At 35.5% G+C, this 24,405-nt stretch overlaps 1 protein-coding gene across 9 annotated transcripts in view; it reads left to right on the top strand.

The window, feature by feature from the left end:
* The window catches only part of LOC114177371 (protein ALWAYS EARLY 3), a 31,367-nt gene extending 7,485 nt beyond the window's left edge, over positions 1-23,882 (top strand). For all 9 annotated transcript variants that reach the window (XM_028062689.1, XM_028062687.1, XM_028062682.1 and 6 more), the window contains 11 exons: positions 2,921-3,126; positions 3,232-3,282; positions 13,071-13,394; positions 13,480-13,658; positions 14,121-14,403; positions 18,230-18,463; positions 19,578-19,739; positions 19,830-19,973; positions 20,057-20,281; positions 20,751-21,032; positions 23,300-23,882. In XM_028062689.1, the coding sequence (XP_027918490.1) occupies positions 2,921-3,126; positions 3,232-3,282; positions 13,071-13,394; positions 13,480-13,658; positions 14,121-14,403; positions 18,230-18,463; positions 19,578-19,739; positions 19,830-19,973; positions 20,057-20,281; positions 20,751-21,032; positions 23,300-23,464 (2,255 nt within the window). In that variant the 3' untranslated portion in view covers positions 23,465-23,882. The remainder of the gene's footprint in view (positions 1-2,920; positions 3,127-3,231; positions 3,283-13,070; positions 13,395-13,479; positions 13,659-14,120; positions 14,404-18,229; positions 18,464-19,577; positions 19,740-19,829; positions 19,974-20,056; positions 20,282-20,750; positions 21,033-23,299) is intronic.
* Positions 23,883-24,405: the final 523 nt, after the last annotated feature.

Raw genomic sequence — 24,405 nt, 5'->3', positions numbered from 1 at the left:
ACTTTCTCCATGTAGCCATCCTGTTTGTAACCTGTATGACATTCTAAAATATTTCCCTGTAATATTATAATATTGATCACTACGTATTTAAACTTGTCAACCTATAGAATGACATCTAATTTTTACTTATAGAACATATTCCTTTTGTCTTTTGCTTGAATTGGAATGCATATACTTCGTCTTCCTTCTACGTAAGTGAAAACCCTTTGTTTCCAACAAAGTCTATCTCTGAAGCTCAAGTTTAAAGCTAACTGTTACCCTTGATTTTTCAATTAAAACTATGTCATCTGCAAAAAAAAAATTACAGTACGGGATTGTCTCTTGTATGCCCCTAGTAAGCAAATAGACTATATACTTTTATGGAGAAGAAAAATATGTGGAAATTATGGCTTGTATGAGAATTGCATACAGAATATGTGATTTTATGGACAACAATTAGTCGATTTGTCTTGTCAAATACCCATGCAGATTTGGAGTAGAAGATATTAGGGCAGGAGTGATTCATCTAAACTTTCTATAGAATGCTCCTCTATTGACATGGGATGCCCATGACAGTGGTAAATTATGAGTAGAATAGTCTCTGGGATGCTTCAATGTAGGTGACAAAGAGGCCTTTCTTGAACTCAAGGAGAAGGAACTGAAGAATTAAGACAAGGAATAACTAAAACTTGAGAAATAGAATCCGGTTCTATAGGAGAGGTAAATAAGGGATTACATCTAAGAATGTGACATTAGACATGTGGAAGCATGTGGGTACTGAAAATCTGAAATAATGCCCCTGGGGAGTTCCAACTGATTAGCAAAATAGCCAGTTCACTGCCGTCCAACATTAACTTTCAGTCCTCCTGTGTCAATCGCAGACATGAGTGCACCCATTGGCTGTGAAACAAAGTGTTTCATGTTGTTACTGAAGGTTATGATGGTCATCCACCTTAATGTGCAGGGTCTAGTCCATGAGAACATGAGGAAAAATCAATTTTCTTGTTTTTCTTTCCCTATTTTATTGTATTTTGCTGGGCTCATTAACGCTAAAAAGAACTTATGTTAGAACTACGGGGAATAAGACATTTAGGATATTGAATAGCTAGTTATCAGGTTAATGTGTTAAATAAGTAGGGGGACGTAAGGAGAAAGCATTATGCTAGTTTGTATCATTTGTAAATTGAGCATTAGCTCTTTATGAAGGGGAGACTTGGATGAGAGATTGCTCTCCTACTCTGTTCTTTTCTTACTATACAATAAAGTCTCTATTTTCTTTTGTATTTCTAATTCTTGGTTCATCGCAAATTATTTCCTTGTTCAACTTACACCTTTGGGCTTGGTCCACTAGATAAGGAATTGAGCCCCCTTCATGTAATTCCAGCTCAGCCTTTTTGTCCTCTTTTCCCAACTAATTGACCTATTAGAGTTGTTTTTCTTTTGTTGCTGTTCTGGAATTTTTCTTGGTCCATTCACAGATTTTATCTCTTCCCTGCCACCATGATTTATTTTTCTGGCCTCTTGATTTGATCCCTGGAACTTCATCTTTACATTTGTTTTCTTCTTCCAGCATGAAATATTGCTCACACTTTCCATGCTGATAACCTTTTCCATGAAACATTGGAAACAGAAACTTGGTGGGTTCTGCCATTCATGCACTGGCCAGACTTGAGACTCGGATTGCTTGATGAAGATAATCCCTCAACAATGCATATTGATAATACTGAATTTTAATCAAATTAATGGGATGGGAATATTGTCCTGATTTTTGGACACAAATTAGATTTGTACAAAAAAATAATGAGAAATTAAAACAATCGTATCTCAACACCCCTCAATCCGGAGCATATAAATCACTTGCTTCAAGCTTGGTACATATAGCAAATTGCTTGTACTCCGAGAGACTTGATGAATATATCGGTCAGCTGATTGTTAGAGTTTATAAATGAAGCAGTGACTTCCCTGGAAGTGATCTTCTCATGGATAGTAACAATCTATATCTGTGTTTAATCCATTCATGAAGACTAGATTAAATGCTGTAAGTCGATCTATTTAGTTGTCAAAAATGAGTTTCATTGGCTCAATTTGCAAAAGCTTGAGCTCACTAAGGAATTTTTAAACCAGATAATTTCACGTATGGTAATGGCCGTAGCTTGATATCTAGCCTTCACACTACATCTAATGACAACACTTTGCTTCTTGCTTTTATAAGAAATAAGATTTCCTCCCATTAGAGTACAATATCCTGAGTTTTTTCCATGTTCACTGGGAGATTTACCCCAATCCACATCTGTGTAAGCAAGATGTGTTATTTCTTTGACCAATTAACCTACTGTCTAATTATTATCACTGACAAAGCAAAGAATGTGTCACCATAAGACCTAGGGTTGACCAGCAGTCCTTGACAGCAGCTGCATGGTGGGATTACTTGCATTTAGATACACATATGCCAACTTGAGACTCAGAGTAATGTGTGAAATATTACCTAATTATGTTCTTATTGTCATAATCTGGATAATGTCAGGGAGACAAACAGAGTAATTACAATACAGATGACACAAAATCTCAACAAGAATACTCATAATGCAACTCTTCACTAGTTTATGAACTGAGCTCACCTTTTTAATCTGCGGAAGAATAATAGACTTCTTAGCCTGGTATTACTTTTTTAGTAGTATATTAATTTAAAATAATTTTTTAGATGCTTCTCTCTGTTGATATTCCTTTCCTTTTGCGCGGTTTTGCCTTGTAATTTTCTCCCTGTATTCTGTATCTTCCTGCAACGTACTTAACAAGCTTCATACAATGACAATATCAGTTTCAATTTGGCTTCATCGAGTTCCTTTCACCCCTGCAAAAGAAAATATCTATATGTATTGAAAATCCTTTTTTTGTCTACACTTTATGATTGTTTAAATATTTTCTGTTTTCTGTGTGTTAGAGTCATCTGCACAGTTCAAGGAAGGGAACCGTGATGTTGTTGATGAATCTAAAATGGAATCACATAAAGTATTTCCTAAGATTGAAAGCACTGCTTCAAGTAAGTTTTCCAAGGTTTTTTCTGATAATGGAGTTGTACCCGAAGCAGAGGGAACACCCCATCTTAGTGCAGGATTCAGGAAAAGGAGACAAAGGTTTTACTTGAAAGTAAGAATTCTTTATTTTCCAGTATCAATTTTGTGGTTCCTTGTTTAATATTTTCTGTTATATTGACTCGTTCCATGCAAGTATGATGTATTTTGTTTGTTGCAGAATGATGAAACTCATACTGGTTCTCATTTAAGTGGTTCCCAGAAAACCAAGGTATGCAATTACTGATTATTAAAGCAATAATGATATATAATTTGGTTCCCAGACCTTTTGTTCCTTTTTAAATTGGGTGTAACCTGAGATACAACTGTTAATTTTGATGGAGAATAGCAACCTTGCTTCTAATATTTGATGGGACTTCTGTCTGGATTGTGATAAATTCCAATTGAAAATATTTGACATGAAAAGGTCAAAATTTTTAGTGACATTATAATGAGAAGGCAATTTGAAAATAAAGTCAAAATTTAAGGTTTGAATGTGTTGTTGCAACCAATTTATGGGTATTTGTATGTGCTGGTTATTTGCATGTGTTACTACGTGGAATCCAGTCCTAGTCCATGAGAAATTGTCTCACTTTATCTTTAGATAATTTGAATATGATAATTTTCAAAACTCATGCATTTATCATAAATTGTTTTCCACCCATTGTGGTAAACATATAAGAAAACTAATTTTAGATGTATGATTTCACAATGACTTCTTTGATCTCTGGCTCTTCCTCTACTATTTCAAAAGCAAACTGAATTTGAGAAAACACATTTAAGTATTTACCTTTTTTCTAGGGATGACAAAGTGGGTTGGGTTTTCGTAATTAAAATAAAAATAAGATACTAATTGAAATGATTACAATTTTTGTATTGTGTTGTTTGAGAATACAAATATAAATAATATTGTAATTTAAATCATTAACACTTACAAATTAAGTTCCAATTATTGATTGTAATTGAGTAATTTAACATGTAAAAGCGTTAATCCTCAATTTATTCAATTGGAGTCATTAATTAATCAAGTAAGGCTTTGAAAATATTTATATCATTAAGTGTAATTTTAATATATATATATATATATTCTCTAGCATGGTCTTAAAACATGCATGAAATTGCTTTCCCTAACTCATTATATTTGCTTTAGACATTAAAACTTCTATAAGTGCCTCTTGTTCGATATGTAATAAAAGTAAGCAACTAATAAGTAGGCTTTATATAACTATTATAAGTAGTTGTTTATTAGGATAGAAATGTCTGGGGTCGTCTTCGTATCTCCTACGATATAATATCTTTAGAATCTTCCTATTTATTTTAGCATATTTTTTTTCCTATTTTAGGTATTGATAATTACAAATAGAACAAAGAGTGTAATTGACATGATTGACACCAATAAAATTATTTCTTGTTTCCCTGCATAGTTGAAGCTGGTATCAAAGCTTTCAAACTTGGGATATGAGATGATGACTAAATAACACCTTTTCATGGAAGAATGATTTTATTGCTTGTTATGAATTGAGAGCAGAGTGTTTAATACGTGGGTTTTTAAGTCTAACTCAACCCCACAAAACCGGCTTGTAAGGTGAGGATTGCGCCCACTTATATATTGTGAATTGGCCTTATCTCTAGTCGATGTTGGACTTTCAACACACACCCCCTCACGCCGAAGTATATTCATCTCGTACGTGGGACAAGAAATTAGTGGGTGGTCTTTTAGCGGCCCGAGATAGCAGGTGAAATAGAATGTCCAAGAAAGTTTGCTAGGATAGGCTCTAACATGGATCTGATACCATGTTAGAAGTGGGCTTTAAGCCTAACTCAACCCCACAAAACCGGCTTGTAAGGTTAGGTTTGCACCTCACCTATATACTATGAAATTGCCTTATCTCTAGTCGATGTGAGACTTCCAACACTTCCCCTCACGCCGAGGTATATTCATCTTGTGCGTGGGACAAGAAATTAGTTGGTGGTCCGTTAGCGGCCCGATATTGGGTGGAACAGAATGTCCAAGAAAGTTCGCTAGGATAGGCTTTAACTTGGCTTTGATACCATGTTAGAAAGTGGATTTTTAAGCCTAACTCAACCCCACAAAACCGGCTTGTAAGGTGAGGATTGTGCCCACTTATATATTGTGAATTGGCCTTATCTCTAGTCGATGTGGAACTTCCAACAATACGAAACAAGGTTCTTTCTCCGTATTGAAATATTGTAGAATTTTGACTGAGTTGCCGATCAAACTAGACTTGTACCAAAATTTGATGATTCGTAAGTGAATGTTGCCACACTTGTTGAAGTTGTGGAAAAAGGAAGAATCTCTAAATTATTACGTAGCCTGAACCAAGAGTATGACCCAATTTGGTTACAAATCTTAGAGGAGTATAATTGCCTCCATGGTTATAAGTATTTTTAATTTTAAGGGGATAAGAAACTTGGAGGCTGATATTTTGATAGTGGAAGCTCCATCACAAGCTATGCAATGACAACACGTAAGAGGATCCACAAGAAATCAAACGCTGAAGAGAAGTCTTCTGCAGAAGGCAACTATGAAGAATATTGTTAAACTCCACAATAGATAGTTCTAGAGCGCATGGGAGGCAACAATGAAACCTTACATTGATGGGCAAACTATACTACCTCAGAGCATGAAGAAATAGATCAACCCATTGCTCCACCTTAACCAGATCTTGGTAAGAAGCCTATGAGGAGGAACATGATCGTTTTAGAATAATGATTGATTCGATAAGTAAACCCTATGAATTGTGGAATCTTTTTATGGAAGGTAATAGGTCATTTCAATACTATTAGTCATGTGTCTTAGAATGTTTAGATTCTTGATTTAGGAGCAACAAATCACATGACTCCATTTCCTATGCTCTTCAACTCATGTCAAAACAACTAGAGAACAACTCATTATAGTTCGAATAGTGATATTGGACCCATTGCAAATTGAACCATTTATTGTATTCAAGGATGTTTTATGTCCTACAATTGGTCAATATTCTTATATCTGTACAAAAACGTATGAAAGATTTGAATTGCTTTGTAGCATTTTGTCATGATTTTAGGACTTTGCCATGAGGAAGAGATTTTAATTTAAGGAGCAAAGCAAGTTGTATATGTTGGATCCCAAAGATTTGAATGAACCAAAGGTCATAAGCCAACAAGCAACATTAGAAACATGAGGAAGTTCCCAATCATGGCTTTATTATAAAAGACTTGGGTATCTCTCGTTCAACCTAGTCAAATCCTAAACCCCTCATTTGCTTACCAAAGAATCCTGAATCATTCAAATATAATATTTGTCAATTGTCAAAGCACCACTGTGCATCCTGTTCCATTACTAATAATAAATGTAATACCCATTTTTAATTCACTTATACATGCTTAAGCCTCCGAAATCATAGTTTAGGAGATGTACAAAAGTAATGGTCTTTGTAAGATTCAGGTAATACCAAAGAGATTATACTTTATTCATAAAACACTCCTCTACTAGTAAACACACTATACTCTTGTCTATGTAGATGATAAAGTTGAGAGATTGACTACCCAAAATGAAGAACCTTGGAAAACTTATACTTTCTTGAATAGAGCTTGCTTACTCCAATAAAGAGATTTTTATCTCCCAAAGATAATATTTACTTAATTTCCTAAAAAATATTGGAAAGTTGGGATATTGGAACTACTTAAGATTGAGACTTTAAAAATATGAGTAGTGGACTACTCGACCACTCTCCCTTTCTTCTATTTATAATGAAGCAAGTACATAGAATATGAAAAGACTGCTCTAAGATACTAGGCATGATTAGATACAGCAGTAGATAGTTTCCCACACTCAACATCCTATACATAGGGTTAATGATACAATAGGTAATAATTCTAACACTCCCTCTCAAGCTGGAGCATACAAATTGTATGAACCAAGCTTGGAACAAATGAACTCAATCCGAGGTTCCCTTAATGACTTGGTCAACACATCTGCAAGTTGGTCATTTGACCCAACGAACTCAGTACAAATTTCCTTGGTCATCAATCTTTCTCGAACAAAGTGGCAGTCAATTTCTATGTGTTTAGTTCTCTCATGAAACACTGGATTTGATGTAATGTGGAGAGCAGCCTGGTTGTCACAGTACATCTTCATAGTCTGAATTTCACAGAAGTTAAGCTCTCGAAAAAATTGCTTTACCCATATGAGTTCACACGTGAGAGACACCATTGCCCGATATTCAGCTTCAACGGTGGATCGAGCCACTACATTTTGCTTCTTACTTTTCCAAGAGATAACATTTCCTCCAAGGAGGACACAATATCCTGTAGTAGAGCGTCTGTCAATAAGAGAGCCTGCCCAATCAGCATTACAGTACCCAGAGATTTGAACATTTCCTTTATCTTCATATAGCAAACCTTGTCCTGGAGCCTTCTTGAGGTACCTTAAAATATGGATGATGGCATTCCAATGTCCAAGACATGGGGTCTGCATAAACTGGCTAACAATCCCAACTGCGAAAGATAGATCAGGCCTCGTAATAGTGAGATAAATTAACTTTCCAACAAGCCTCCTATATCTCTGGATCAGAGAATAATTCGCCTTCTTCTATTGTTAACTTCTGATTTGGGTCCATAGGACTCGCTACTGGTCTGCAGTCAATCATACATGTTTCTTGTAATATATCAAGAGCATATTTCCTTTGAGAGATTACAACTCCATCTTTTAACTGAGCTACTTCAATGCCCAAGAAGTATTTGGGGCTTTCGAGATCCTTGGTTTGAAAATGTCTACACAAGTGCTCCTTCAGTTGAGATATTCCAGTAGTATCATTTCTTGTAATAACAATATCATCAACATATACTATTAGGTAGACACATTTCCCAGGAGAGGTATGTTTGTAAAAGATTGAGTGATCTGCCTCACTGCGTCTTAACCCAAATTTCTGAACAATGGAGCTAAATTTTCTAAACCAAGCTCGTGGTGATTGTTTGAGGCAATCTAAAGATCGATGCAATTTGCATACCATACCAGACTCCCCTGAGCAACAAACCCAGGAGGTTGCTCCATGTAAACTTCCTCCTCAAGATCACCATGAAGGAAGGCATTTTTGATATCCAATTGATGAAGCGGCCAGTGACGAATTGCTGCCATTGCAAAGAAGAGGCGAATAGTAGTCATCTTGGCCACGGTAGAGAAAGTGTCACAATAGTCAAGGCCAAAAACCTGAGTGTACCCTTTTGCAACCAATCGGGCTTTGAGTCGATCAACCTGACCATCGGGGCCAACTTTAATTGCATACACCCATCGACAACCAACAGCCTTCTTGCCCGAAGGGAGGGGCACGAGCTCCCAAGTATGATTGCTTTCAAGAGCCTGCATCTCTGCAATCATGGCTTGTCGCCATCCAGGATGATCAAGTGCTTCATTCGCATTTTTTGGAATAACAACAGAAGACACTGAGGATAAAAGTGAACAATAGGAAGGCGATAATCGGTGATAGTTAAGAAAATTATAAATGGGATGTGGATTTCGAGAGGAACGAGTACCTTTTCTGAGAGCAATGGGCCAACCTCAAGAGACGTGGGAGAAGAATCTGAAGTAGGGGATTCACCATGTTCTTGAACAATTGGACTATTTGTCGGCGTCCTGTGTTGGAAAGAATCAATAGGTGGAGATGATGGTTCAGGAGGACTTTGGTCGAGACTTGGAGTGATAGGGACATTGGAAATATTGTACTCAACCACGGGAATAGGAAGGACCTGTTGTATGACATGGACATCTTGAACAGATGGAGAGAAGTAAGGGGTCTGTTCAAAAAATGTAACATTGGCAGACATGTAATATTTCTTGGTTTCAGGAGAGTAACATCGATACCCTTTTTGAAGTCGTGAATAGTCCAAGAAAACACATTTAAGAGAGCGAGCAGAAAGCTTGTCTAACCCGGGAGACATGTCATGAACAAAACATACACAACCAAAAACTCTAGGAGAAGGGTGAAAGAGAGGATTTTCTGGAAATAGATTGGAGAAAGGGACCTTATGATTGAGAGAGGAAGATGGCATCCGATTAATAAGAAAACCTGCAGTTAAGATGGCATCTCCCCAGTGATGGACAGGAACGTTAGCACTAAGCAAAAGGGTACGAGCAGTTTCAACTAAGTGTTTATTTTTTCTTTCTGCTATACCATTTTGTTGTGGCGTATGAGGACAAGTAGATTGGTACTGGATACCATGGAACTCAAAACATTAGAAAGAGCAGATGAAAAGTACTCTTTGGCATTGTCACTTCTTAAGACTTTAATTACTTGACCAAATTGATTCTTGATTTCATTCAAAAAGAATGGCATTGTCACTTCTTAAGACTTTAATTACTTGACCAAATTGATTTTTTATTTCATTCAAAAAGGATGTGAAGAGGGATAACAATTCAGAACGATCTTTCATAAGATAAACCCAAGTACATCTTGAATATTCATCAATGAAAGTAACAAAATACCTAAAGCCAAAAGATGAGACACGACTAGGTCCCCAGATATCGGAATGGATGACAAAAAAAAACTAGAAGTACACTTTGATTGAGACCTTTTAGGAAAGGTAGATCTAACATGTTTTCCTTGTTGACATGACTCACATTCTAAAGTTTGGAGACTACTAATTTCGGGAAACATTTTCTTTAAGGTGAGGGTGACTAAGCCGATCATGTAACATTTTAGGATTGGGAGCTGCAACACATGACACCCGTGGACGAGATCCAAAATGGTATAATCCGCCCATTTCATATCCTTCTCCAATCTGTCTCCCCGAGCCACGCTTATGTATAACAAAAGATTTGTTATCGAAGGTTACAGAGCAATTCAATGTTTTGATTAACTGACTTAAGGAAATTAAATTGAAAGGACAATTAGGGACAAAAAGGACAGATTTTAGATTTAAGGACGGAGATAAGATGGCTTGACCGACTCCCTTTGAGGATGTTTTAGAACCATTCGCAAGGGTTATAAAATGAGATTTTTCTTGCAATGAAATGGTTGAGAACAAGGAGGTATTACCAGAAATGTAATCAGAAGCACCAGAGTCAATTACCCATGAATTGTGACCTTCCATGGATTGAGAGATGCAAACAGTTGATGTACTTGGAGCTTGAGATGACTGTGCCAAGCTGTTGGATTTGAGTTGTAGGTACTCTTGATACTCGTCCTCAGTGAACTTGGAGTCAGTAGTCTCTGCCTGGGAAACATTGGCTTTTTTGGCAAGAAATCCATGTAAAGTGTAGCAGTTTTCTTGGATATGACCCATCCTTTTACAATATGTACACTGAGGACGCCCATGACCTCCACGTCCACCTCCTCTAGTTCCACGACCTCCTCTTCCTCGGGTGGCGACCATGACAAATGGTTCCATTACAGCAAGATTTTCTGGAGTTTGAAGAGCTGGAACACGTATCATGCGGGAGATCAAAGTTTCCATGGAAGGAACCTCATGAGAGGTCAAAAGCTGATCTCGAATATGATTAAAGTCTGGGTGTATAGCGCGGAGGATCATTACCATATAGTATTTGTCAAGCTTTTTCTTCATTTCATCTAGAGAGTCGACTTCCAAGAACATTCGAAGTTCTTCCACAACAGCTTGAGCGTCATTCATGAATGAAATCATATCATGGTTAGTCATTTTCATAGATGCCAACTTGTTCGCCGAATCATAGAGGCGCTGGATATCATTTGCATAGATATTATGAGTTCGCTTCCAAAACGAGTGCCATGTTTTGAAGGCCCGTAGGGACATCAAAAGTCGTGGTTCCACAAACTGCCACAATAGAGCACATAGTTGGAAATCTGCTTGTTTCCACTGTTCAGCTTTTTCAGAAGGTACGTGGTTGTCATCTTTCTCAAGGTGGTCGTGATGTCCTTGACCGAGAAACCACATCTCGATGACAACGGACCAAGGTAGGTAATTTTGGCCATTTAGTTTCTCGGAAGTAATGCAGGGGCTTCCGGAGAATGAAATAGCACTCCCAGTACCTCCAGTGGCCATATCTGATCAAGAGAATAAACAAAAAGAGAGAGGATCTCGGAAAACAGTGAAACAGTGACGATTTTCGAATACCCTAGGGAGATTTCCACAGGGGGTGCTACTGGACTTCACCGGAACAGAGGTTTGAAGGTCAAAACAGGTAGAGGAGGCTCCGGCGACGGCTATGGAGGTGGCGTGACAACGAACCGACGACTGGATGACGACGCGTGGGCGGCACACGCCTGACTGCAGCGGAAAAAGATGACTCGCGTGGAGGCGAGTGGCGACGGCGCTACCTGCGACACTGGCGGGGTTGGCTGTCGCGCGGAGAGGTAGTCCAGATTCGGTGGTTTCTGGACGGAACTGCGTCGGTGGACGGTGGCGGACAGCGGCGGAGGACTGCAGACAGTGACGGACAATGTTGAAATGTTGTTTGACAGTGTCGGGTAGTTCAAAAACGAGGTTAAACGAACTTGGACAGCGGCGGTGACTAACGACGGTCAACCGCGGACAGCTATGACGGATGGTGGCAGACCAGATGAGACAGAAACCAGAGAGGGATCGACCCGCTCTGATACCAACTTAAGATTGAGACTTTAAAAATATGAGTAGTGGACTACTCGACCACTCTCCCTCTCTTCTATTTATAATGAAGCAAGTACATAGAATATGAAAAGACTGCTCTAAGATACTAGGCATGATTAGATACAGCAGTAGATACGGCAGTAGATAGTTTTCCACACTCAACACCCTATACATAGGGTTAATGATACAATAGGTAATAATTCTAACAGAACTCAAGAGTTCCTATTCAACTTCAAGTGATTGGAAAACCTATTTATCTTTCACCCACAAGACCAAATATTTTTTATATATTTAGAATGGTGAGCTAGTTTATGCACCACCCAAAAGAAAGACCCATGTAAAAACTTCACAAAGTTCCTCAATACTTGAAGTCAAACTCAGGAAGGAGGTTACTCTTCCAAAAGGAAGGCACTTTGGCCCTAAAAATATATATTGATGTTGATTATGTAAATTCTATCCTAAAAGAAAATCTACCTCTGTGTACTATTTGTTTCTTGGAGAAAGTTTGCAAACTTAGAGAAACAAAAAATAGGATAAAGTATCTCATTCTAGCGCAAAAGCTGAGTTTCGAGCTCTTGGTCAATGTATATGTGAAGAACTAAAGATGGAAATAGTTTTGTATGACCATAAAATCAAGGCAAACATTCCTATGCTATAATACTATGAGAATAAGTCGGTTATGACCATTGCCTATAATCTATTGAAGCAAGGCATGACCAAACATTTAAATTTAAATAGATTACACTCCATAGAAAATAATCTATAACATGAACTCTGTGGTTATAGCTCATGTCACTACAAGACTTCAGATAGTAGACATTTTGACTAAGGGGTTTCCTCATTGTAGATTCTAGGTTCTTGAAAACAAGACGAGAATGATTGATATTCATTTACCGACTTGAGGGAGAATGTTATAAAGAGTGGTTTATTAGGATTAATATCTTAATCTTTCTATTTATTTCAACATATTTTGTTTCATTGTTTTAGAGAGATTCATTGTTACACATGGAAGAACTAATAATGTAATTAGCATGGTTATTATCAATAAAATTATCTCTTGTTTTCCTGTGTAGTTCAAGTACTAAAGCTTCTGGGAGTTCTGTGTTGGGTTACATTGTTAGATATAAAACCATTCATAAGCTTTTGCCTAAAATTTTCAAGTTGTAAGATGAAGGCTCATCAATGGTTATATTACATTTGTATCTATCATATTTCATGTTGCATTCTATTATAAATGTATCTAATCACTTTCCTTTTCTATTTTGACTTTTAATATAATTCTAATTTTCTTTTCTGTATTTCATTACCCATAAATCTTTGAGGCCGCGTTGCTTTGCAAAAAAGTATCTCCTGTATTATTTGCACCTGATGTTGTTTTGTATATTACTATACTTTCATGTGCCTACTTACAGTGTGCAAATATTTTCTTCGTTTTAGCCCACTGATGAGGTGAAGAAATCCTTGGTTAAAGGTAAGCGGTCATCTGTTTGTACACCACATCCAAGACAACTAAAAGTGGGGAAATCCCCAGGAAATCTGTCTTCAAGCACTAATGACAAAAGGGAAAGGGATGATTCATTTTTTTCTCCCATAAAGGTTTCATCAACTAATGAAGTCAGTCCATTAGACAGAGGAAGGCCAAGAAGAAAAATGGAAAAACCAAAACCAATGACACAAGATTTGGTGGCGTCCAGAACTACTTTTAGCAGTCAACATAATAAACCCATTGCTTCACTCCCAGATGGTTCTTTTAGTCAAAAGGTTAATAATCTGTCATTTGTACTGTGTGGCATCAATTGATTTTTTTGTCTATATTAGGAAAGTAATTTTACTTTTGTTATCATAGGGAAAGCTTATCAATTGTCTGTCATCATATCAAATGAGGCGATGGTGCACTTTTGAGTGGTTTTATAGTGCTATTGATTACCCATGGTTTTCAAAGAGAGAGTTTGTGGAGTACTTAGACCATGTTGGATTGGGTCATGTTCCTAGATTGACTCGTATTGAGTGGGGCGTCATTAGAAGGTATTTAATTTGAAATGTTTAAATGCTACTTCATTCTACACTATCATTGCATTCATGATTAAGTGGGTGTTGGGGTTGATGAAAATTTCATATTAGCTCTTTTTAGCTTGTTTCATTGAACTTTTTGGTAAAGCTTATCAAAATAAGCACCTTTTAGACCATTTCAACAAAATTCATGGTTAAATTTATGATGCAAGCTCTGATATTATTGGAGCTTATTGGATAAGCATTTTAGTTGTTTACCCAAGTGCATCCAAGACTATTAGATATATGAAATCATTCATATACCTCCACTTGATGGCTTAACTTTCTGAGTTTAGTTTGTTAGTGACGTGGTATTAGAAGATTTATGATGAATTGTCATAAGTTTAATCTTTGCACCCAACATTCTTATAATTCTTATGATTTTGGGTTGAGTTGGTATTGGATAAATGACTTCATATACATGCTACTCTTACGCAGTTCTCTTGGCAGACCAAGAAGATTTTCAGAGCAATTTTTGACAGAAGAGAAGCATAAACTTCATGAATACCGGAAATCTGTTAGATCACATTATGCTGAAATTCTTGCTGGTACCAAGGAAGGTCTTCCTACTGATTTGGCCCAACCTTTAATTGTTGGGCAGCGTGTTATTGCTATTCATCCAAAGACAAGAGAGATTCATGATGGAAGTGTACTAATTGTCGATCATTGTAGGTATAGGGTTCAGTTTGACCAACCTGAACTTGGGGTTGAATTTGTCATGGTATGCTTTCTTCTCTTTTAACAAATGATAATGGGAGGAAGAAGGAAATGTAGTGGCTGCCTAAACTGTTGTTTTATTATTGTAGTTAAGACTACTTGAAAGAATATATATGAGGAAAAGAGCCTGAAAGTTCTTAATTTAGATATCTCTGCTGATTATATATAAGGATCAATGGCTTACAATAAAAGCTTAAGAAAAGAGAAAGAAATTTCCCATAGGATTCTAGGTTACGTATAGGTACATCTAAAAATAGATTTTGCTCAAAATATAATGTAAACTATTCTAACACTCTCCCTCGAGTCAAAGCCTACAAATTGTATTTCTAAGCTTGGAACATATATGTCGAATCTAAGCTCTGCTCAAGGATTTTCTCAAAAATATCTTGAAGCTGATCATTGGAACCAACAAACTCGGTGCAATTTTCCTTGGACAAAAGCTCTTGTCGAAAAGGATGACAGTCAATTCCTCGCCAATACATCCTTTGTTCTTGAATTTCATAAAACCTTTGTCAGAGAATTTTTTTATCCACACAAGTACACAAATGAGTGATGTCATTATCCTATATTTAGCTTTCAACAATTGGTTGAACAATTACATTATGTTTCTTGCTTTTTCAAGAAATAACATTCCCTCCAATGAAAATACAATATCAAGTGAAACATTTCTAGGAGACCATACCCAATTAACAACACAATATCCAGATATTTGGTTACTTCCCTTGACTTCATATAATAAACCTTGTCCTAGAGCCTTTTTCAAGTATTTGAGAATGTGAAACACAACATTCGAGTAATCAATGTGAGGAGTTTGCATAAATTAACTAGCCATTCAAACTGCAAAAATATATGATAGGCTTAGTAATAGTGAGGTAATAAGTTTTCCCTCAAGTCTTGTGTATCTCTTTGGATCTGAAAAGGGCTCACTTTGTCCTACCATTAATGTTTGGGGTTTGGACCCATAGGACTATCCAGTGGTCTACAATCAATCATCAATGTTTCTTTCGAGATTTCTAACATTTTTTTTGGAGAAATAAAAATATCTTCTCTTGATTGTGTTAGAATAAATGACCTTTTAGGATTTATTATTAGGTGCTTTGTACTTTGTGTTGATCCTAGTTTCCAGAAATTTCTTTTAGAATTCTCTTATGTTCATTGTAGCTGATGTATATGAAGATATTATAAATATGAAAGTCTTGAGAGGGGTTTACACACTCTCTCATATTCACTCTAAATCTCTATTCTTATTTCAAGTGATTGAGTCACTTCAATGCCTAGGAAGTATTTTAAGGCACCTTAGATCTTTGGTTTGAAAGTGTTTGCACAAATGTTACTTTAACTAAGCAATTTTTGGTTGCATCATTCCTTGAGATAATTATATAATCATCATACACAATTAAATAAACACATTTTCTAGGAGATGTATGAAAATAAAAGATTGAATGATCAATTTCATTTCCCTACATCTCAAGAAGCGTTGAAGGATAAGAATTAAGTTAAAGTCATCAATGAAAATGAGTGTCTTGGAAAAAATTTTGAGATGAGTAGACAAATGTGTAGGCAGTAAGCAAAAATTATGGAATTACTTTTCTTGATATCAAAAAGAAACAATACATTGGTATTTAAAGGAAAAACAAAATTAATAAATGCACATAAAGACTCTAAATCAGGAGCAAATCTACGCAATAAACTCTTAATTCCAATCCTTTAATTTCAACAGTTCGAGATTGTTGACAAGACACAAGATAAAAAGGTTATGGGATGCAAGTAGGTTTATAATGTAAAGTATCTGTTATGCACCACATGCCAGAGAAGACCAAAAACAATGAGAAAAAAGAGTGCAACTTTGGTTGGGAATCACACCTATTGAGGACAAACAAACAGAACTGTGAATTAACGTCTTGTCTTAATATGCTATGCAAAATTCCATTATGTTCTACTAGTGGGGAGGTAGAAGTTCTAGCATAAGGCAATAATGAGGCAATTACAAGTTAGTTAGAAGCACAAGAACTTTTGTCTTACTGTACAAAATAGTTTAACAAAAAGTATGATCATTCATACATCAGCTAACAAGATAACAACCACTAGACAATCTAACAAAATAAACGATGCTAATAAACCACGTGTTCTATCAGATGATCTAAGCTATTAGAGTTCTTATGGAACAGAACCATAGGTTTAGGAGTGATGAAAGTAGTTTTGCAATGAATAAGGGTCAATACGGTAGACCTGTGGTGAAACTCAGTTTTAGCCCACTCTAGACCTGACATAACATATGCTGTGAGTGTGGTCATCCAGTACATGCATGATCTAGGAGAGCAATAATGCACGTTGTAAACAAAATCCTTAAATATTTGAAGACAAGCTTGAGATGGGTTTATTGTTTAAGAATAATGGAAAGCTAAATATGGAGGTGTATACTGAAGCATATTGTGTAGGGTTTGTTACTAATAGGAGTCCAATTCAAGATATTGCACATTCTTGGATGGAAACTTCATGACTTGGAGAAGTAAAAAACAAAATGTAGTTGCAAGGTCCAATGCAATGGTTGAATTCTGAGCTTTGATGCAAGCGGAGTGTGAATTGTTATGATTGAAAATAATCTTAAAGTGAAATGTGAAGAACCTATGATTCTCTATTTTGATGATAAATCACCTATTAAGATTGTTCACAATTGAGTTAAGCATGATAGAACCAAACACTTCATTAAAAAATTCTGGACAATGACCTTGTCACTACTTCCTACATCACATCATGACTTCAGCTAGCACATTTGTTTGAAAAAAGTCTTCACATAGGACAATTTCATGATCTTACATGCAGCCTGGAAATGATAGATATTCACTCATCAATTTGAGGGGGAGTGTTGACTTATTAAAAAATATTATGTTGAGTCACTAGTAGTTACTAACAATCATTGTAACTACAATTGAGATATTGTAGGGATTCAAGAAATTGTTGCAATCATTTCTACGCGGTGGTAAAGTTCCATATATATATTGTTAGAAGTGGACTTTAAGTCTAACTCAACCTCACAAAACCGGCTTGTAAGGTGAGGATTGCACCCACTTATATATTGTGAATTGGCCTTATCTCTAGTCGATGTGCGACTTCCAACATACCCCATCAAATCGAGGTATATTCATCTCGTGAGTGGAACTAGAAATTAGTGAGTGGTCCGTTAGCAGTTTGATAACGGGTGGAACAAAATGTCCAAAAAAGTTCGTTAGGATAGGCTCTAACTTGGCTTTGATACCATGTTAGAAGTGGGCTTTTAAGTCTAACTCAACCCCACAAAACCAGCTTGTAAGGTGAGGATTGCACCCACTTATATATTGTGAATTGGTCTTATCTCTAGACGATGTGGAACTTCCAATATATATATATATATATATATATGTATATATATATACATATATATATATACATATATATATATATATATATATGTATGTATGTATATGTATACATACATACATATATATATATATATATATATATATGTATGTATGTATATGTATGCATGTATGTATGTACGGGCTAAAATCAATTAAACCAGATTTTTTTTTCTCACATAAGCTTTTCAAGTTTTATCTTTTTATTTGTCATTCGATCTTAGGATCTTGCAATCCTTCCTATTATCTGGTGTTGTTATCTCTGAAAATTTGAGTAGGATCCTGATTTTAATAACCTTAGAAGGAATTGTTACTCTACTAGCCAATCAGAACAGAGTTCATTGTTGTCGTTTTGTTTTTGAATATCTGCAAGATAGTATGACCACTTCACAATTCTCTGTCAATAGCATAATTTGACACATTTTTGTATCTCAGGATGTTGACTGCATGCCTTTGTATCCACTTGAAAATATGCCTACATCTCTGATACAACACAATACCTCTTCCGCCCAAATTAACGAGAACTTTGTTGAGCTCAAGCCTAATGGAAAAATGAAACAGAGAAAGGTTGCTGGGCACACAATATTGTCCCCCGGCGAGAACTCAGATACCAGTAAAAGTCTTCATATATCACCCACTCTGCATGGACCTGGCGCTTTATCAAAACAGGTACAAATTTGTTTTGAGATGGATTTTAATTCTGTATTGTGATGATAATTTGATTTTCTTAATGCTGTAAATTGCACATTAGTTCAGTTATCAGTGGCCGAGCTAGACCGTTAGAAATTTAGAAATATCATTCTATAAAGGAGGGCTAGTTCAGAAAAATAAAATAAATAATAGAATAGTTTCCTTAAAAGATCGTGTATGGTACAAGATTTAAAGGAATATACAAATTGAAGAAGGCTACTGACTTGCTGTCGAAGAACAAGGCCCTGCCTCGGAGCTTGATATTTATCACAAAACATTTTCCAACGGATCATTTGGGACTTAATTTTTGCCTTATAATATTCTTGTTCAATCGTTCTGATTTCTTAACTCCGCTGGACATGAAGCTCTTTCAACTTTTTTGTGCACCAGTCAGTGAAACAAATAAACGATTGTGGTAAAAAAATAGGAATATTGCTTTATCATAATTTAGGCGTATATTCTCCAAACGCATGTATGAGCATTCTGAACTTAAGGAAGAATGGGTGCACCTGAAGCTTTTTGGAGGAATCTAAGAAACATTATTGAGTGCAATAATGATTCTGGAGAGAAGGATCCTGTTTTGTTACTTCAAATGGCAACTCATGGTTGGAATGTATCTATCTTGAATTAACACTCTCAAAGTCTCTACCTCCTTGCTTAAAGTTCGCAAACCCAAAACAGATTCCGAGTTCTCAGAGAGACCGGTGAGGAAAACAAAAAGGGGGAACTCAAATTATACTTTTCTAATGTTTTTATTGAATTACGGAGACGTAATAGAAAATCCTTTATCCAGGAGTTTCTATTTATTAATAGAGTTAATGCTCCATTCCCAACTGCTAACAATTGAATACACCCTCCTATTATCTAATATGCTAATTTACTCTCAGGCCTCATCACTTGATGAGTTCTCATAGGATTCTACATTATTTAAGGCCTGGTTTTCACAGCCCTCCACTACCCCCCCACCTAAAAAACGCTTTTGTATCAATGTACCAGGACAACTCCAAAGTTAGAAATATAATTATTTTTCATTTTATTTCATAATGATCCCTGTGTAGTTTTCTAGCCTTATATTTTTCCCTTCAATTCATAGGTTTTTTCTTCAAGCTCCAAACCACAACCAAAATTTGTGTGCAGCGAGATTGGTAATCCGCAACTACCATCAAGTTCTCAACCTTCCCTTCTTGAACATGTACATTCAAAAGAAGCTGACACATTGGCTATTTCAGATTTGAATCGTGCTCTAGACAAAAAGGTGTTTCCCAATTCATATGTCTAGAAAATATCTTTCTTTCAAGTATTCCTTTCTAAAATGAGTTTTGATCTGTTGATTTTGAACTTTTAGGAACTTATATTATCTGAACTGAAGCACATGAATGATGGGATATCAGAGAGCCAGAAATATGGAGACAACTTGGTAAAGGATTCAGAACTTTTTAAGAGGAATTACGCATCAGTACTAAAGCAATTAACTGAAGCAAATGAACAGGCACGAATCTTCAATTGTTTTTCATCCTTACAACTTCTCATTCCAGTAATTTACAATTGTGTGAATGTATTGCACTTTTGCAGGTTTCCTCTGCCTTGTTTTGCTTGAGGCAACGCAACACATATCAAGCAAGCTCCTCTGTTTTTTCATTAAAGCCCATGGCAAATTTTGATGATCCTAGTGGTCAGGCGAGCTCTTCCAATTGTTCAGCTTGCCACATCCAAGAATCAATATCTCAAAGTCATATTGCTGAAATTGTTGAAAGTTCTAGAAGAAAAGCGCGGACAATGGTTGTTCAAGCTTCTCAGGTATAGAAAGGCAGCTAATTGCATCTACTTAAATTAGTAAATGCAACATTCGGAATAAATTATGTTACAAACTAAAAGAACACAGCACTTAACAAAGTTATATATAGAGTGATATTTACTGTTCGTGCCAAATAGTTGATCTTCCAGTTTTCTCATTTTTATATTAACATGAATTGCATACACTGCATAGTACAGTCACTGCTGTGTCACCATCTATAAAAGGTCATTACATCTCCCTTTAGTCAATATGTAGTGAAGTTTCTGAAAAAATATTCATGAAAATGTTCCTGCTGACAGAGATCTATTTAGGCCTCGGTTTTATGATAAGATTCTTTGTTGATGTTTTCCTTGATGCACCTTACAAGTAAATAAACTAATAACATGACATTTTCACAGGATATCATTTTCAGTTTTCTTGCTGACTATATTCTAGTGATGTACTTATAAATTCTCATAAAAACCATTGCAGGCAATGTCAAATTTAAGAACGACAGAAAGAATTGAGGATGCTATAAATTTTATCAATAACCAGCTTTCAGTGGACGAACCTACTGCTGCTTCAGCCACAACTTTTCCGCCTGCAGATCCTTTTTCTCTGGCTTCTCAGGATCAATTGGCTGCCAGCGTATTAAATCCCTTGACAAGTTGTCATGTACAAGATGCTGAACTCAACAGTTCACCTGACCAAAATGAAATGAAAATTCCCTCAGAACTCATATCTCATTGCCTAGCTACGTTGTTCATGATTCAGGTAAATCACATTCCACTGAATTTGGATTTTACTTTCATGATTTTCATTGTCAATCTCCCCTCAGTATTTTCAGTTGCTTAGTCATTTGAACTTGTGGTAGTTCAACAAAACCTGACCTTATGCCAAACACTAACTATTTTATGGACAATTTCTATGGTGCTTTTTTTTCATATAAAAAAAATATATAATTAAACAGTATCATGGTATTTTACATTTCGCTGTTTATTTATTTTGTTATGGGAAATTACCAGTTTATGTTCAAGGCAATCTTCTCCATAAGACAGGGCCATTTGCATGACTTGAAACTGCCTTATTTTTTTTTTTTTAAAGTTATCACTAAATTTTGAACCACAGTAAATAAAAGCTTTTAAGAGGGGCTACAGAATATGGCTGTTATTGTAAATAATTGTTTCTATCAAAGTATCAACACTATCAACTTAATTTGTTGCCTTCAATTATTTAGGATGACTAATATTTACTCACTTTTTGTTGTAAAATTATTTTCCTGTACCATCTTGGTTAAAGAATATAAACCTAGGCTGAATACGTAGTGGCAAAATAAACACCAAGGTGCAAATAGCAGCATTCTGACAATGCCATATTTTACTTCTCAGATCTCTCTACAAATATGTTGTCATGACTAATTATTATAAAAGCTTAAGTTGTTTGGTGAAGATGCGGTAATGGTTTATCTAACCTCCTCTTGCACAAGAGGCCTTTGGGCTCAGTTGTAAAACACACCCAAGTTTTTTGTTGAAAAACCATTATTTAGAATTGGAGCAGTATCAAAGTCTAGACCACTTGGTCATAGAGCTTTCATACAATGTCATGGGCCAATACCAATTAACCTAAAAGCTTAAGCTATTAGGTTAAAAAACATGAATGGGTTTATTGATCGTATAAGTGTCATATTTAAATCAGGAAAGGTTATACCTATATTTGTGGTGCACTTTTAAATGCTAAATTGAATTTAATTCCACTTGTTATCTAAGTCTCAGGAAGAAAAGAAATAGGTAGAAGTTATCATTTATTTTACAACATTGGAGTTTCTTTAATATCTAGTATTGAAACTTTTAAACTTCAACTTCTCTTCAATTTAATATTCTATTTGTTGAGCATTTAATATCTAGTATGATGAATTCAGTGTCTTTAGACCATATCGGAGCTATTCAATTTATAGGTGAGAAAACATAATTACATAATACTCAATTACTTATTTTAGGCTAATAATATAAATATAGAATCAGTTTAATTGATCATATTATCAACAGTTACTATGTCTATAGGATTCTAACTTATTTACGAGATTAACAGTTCCTCTTGGATAAGCAAATAAGTTGAAGCATATAGGTCATATCCACCATGTTTCTTTTTGTTGGTTACGAGAGTGACAAGATAAGAATGCACAACTAAAATAAAAGATGAAAATAAGAGCAAACAGACAATAGGCAATAATGTAATTTTACTAAAGGAAAAAAAATACATACTCTTCTCTTTAACTCACCCTCTCTTGGGAATAGAAAAAATAACTACATGAAGAACTCTATAGAGAAATTAATTTTCTCTCTTAATTTTTCTCAAACACTAAAGCAATAGTAAAGAAAAGGAAGAGATTTTCATTCATCCAACTAAGTAAACATTGTGTTCCTTTTATAACATGGAAATAAGCACCAAAGTAAATTTTCTCGACATGTGACTTCTCTTTTCACATACTCCCATTTGTGGATAAATAGTTCGATAATAGGTGGCACAATAGGTCTGGTAAATTCCATTAGAATAGGCTGATACCATGTTTAGAGGAGAGAAACTCATAAGGGATATAATGAATTGTGTTTAGACCACAATGGAGCCATTCGATTTATAGGGAAGAAAACATAGATACTAATTATTCATGTACCCTATTGTAGGCTAGTAATATACATATAGAACCAATCTAATTGATCTTAGTATCAACCGCGTTGCTATATCTTTAAGATTCTAACACTGTAAACTTTTTCCCTACTAAGTCTGTTCACAAATTGTTTTCTATTCAATAAAAGGACTGTAATACAGTTGGTCAGTGTCTCTTATTCATAAAGCAATTAAATAGGGACACCATTCTCTAAGGTTGCTTTATCTAAATGCTCATGATAAAAAAAAGATAAAGTGTAGAGTAATAGAATTGGTACATTTTAATGAAATATTCAAAATAAATGATTAGATCAGTTGTCCAATTGAAGACCTTTTACCTGTACAATTAACCTATTTTTTGGAAAAACAAAATGCAGAAGTGTACAGAACGACAATTTCCCCCAGCAGATGTCGCTCAGGTACTAGATTCTGCTGTCACCAGTTTGCAGCCATTATGTTCAAAGAATATTCCAATATATGGTGAGATACAGAAATGCATGGGTATTATAAGAAATCAGATATTGGCACTCATACCTACATAACTGGGACGCTTTCCTTTGTTGTTTGTAAATGTGCAATACTTGGGTATATGGGTGGTTTAACTCTTGCTGACGTGATCTCTGTGGAGGCTCGTGTGACATACATACCTACACTGGGACCCTGATATTTCGTTTTAACATTTGAAGGAGGGAAACTATTTATGTACTGTTAATACTATTGTAACAGGCAGAAAAGGGAAGATTATGCATCTTATTCTCTTTTCAGATGTACATATTTTTGAAAATCAAATTATAGTGAGGGACTAGCATGTAGCATGTCTTGTTAAGACCAGTATTGTGTTTGTCAATCATGTAAACGCCAAGAGATGTGTGCATGCTAGTGCCAAATGTGAACAACTTAGTGTATATTCCTACACTGTAATTGTAATCTTAATGTTCTCTTCTTTTCTTTTCTTTTTCACTATCTTGATGCTTTTAATATCTGGAATCCATATTGATAACAGTTCATGCGTTACTGCAGTATATGATTTGGAACGGTATTGGTAACATTTTGTCCCTGCCCTATTATGCTGGGATTTAAATCTTGTGCGATTCTTTTTAACATACGCATTACCTGCTCTATTCTGTGACTTTCGAAATATTATTCCGGGTTTCCTTTGAAATGAAATTGAGTTCAAATCAAATTTAGTTCAAATATTATTACTAACTCTTAAACCGAGCAAAACTGTACTGTGCAGCATCCAACCTATCCTGTTAAGGCTATTTTTATTTACCCTAATGAATTGATTAAAGATCATTGTTTTACGGTGTGCATCATGTACTGCTATTAAAGATCATTGTTTTTCTTACATTCCGACTCTGGAAATATTTTTGTTCTGTCAAGAATAGGCACCGAATAAATAAATTTCATTTCTTAAATTAAGTCCCAACGAAGAAGAAATTGACGCATTGATTTTCTTACATTTTTCATTCATTACCACCAA

This window comes from Vigna unguiculata, chromosome 3 (assembly GCF_004118075.2).
Source record: "Vigna unguiculata cultivar IT97K-499-35 chromosome 3, ASM411807v1, whole genome shotgun sequence".
Classification (NCBI taxonomy): Eukaryota; Viridiplantae; Streptophyta; class Magnoliopsida; order Fabales; family Fabaceae; genus Vigna; species Vigna unguiculata.
This window is presented reverse-complemented; position numbering and strand designations above follow the sequence as displayed.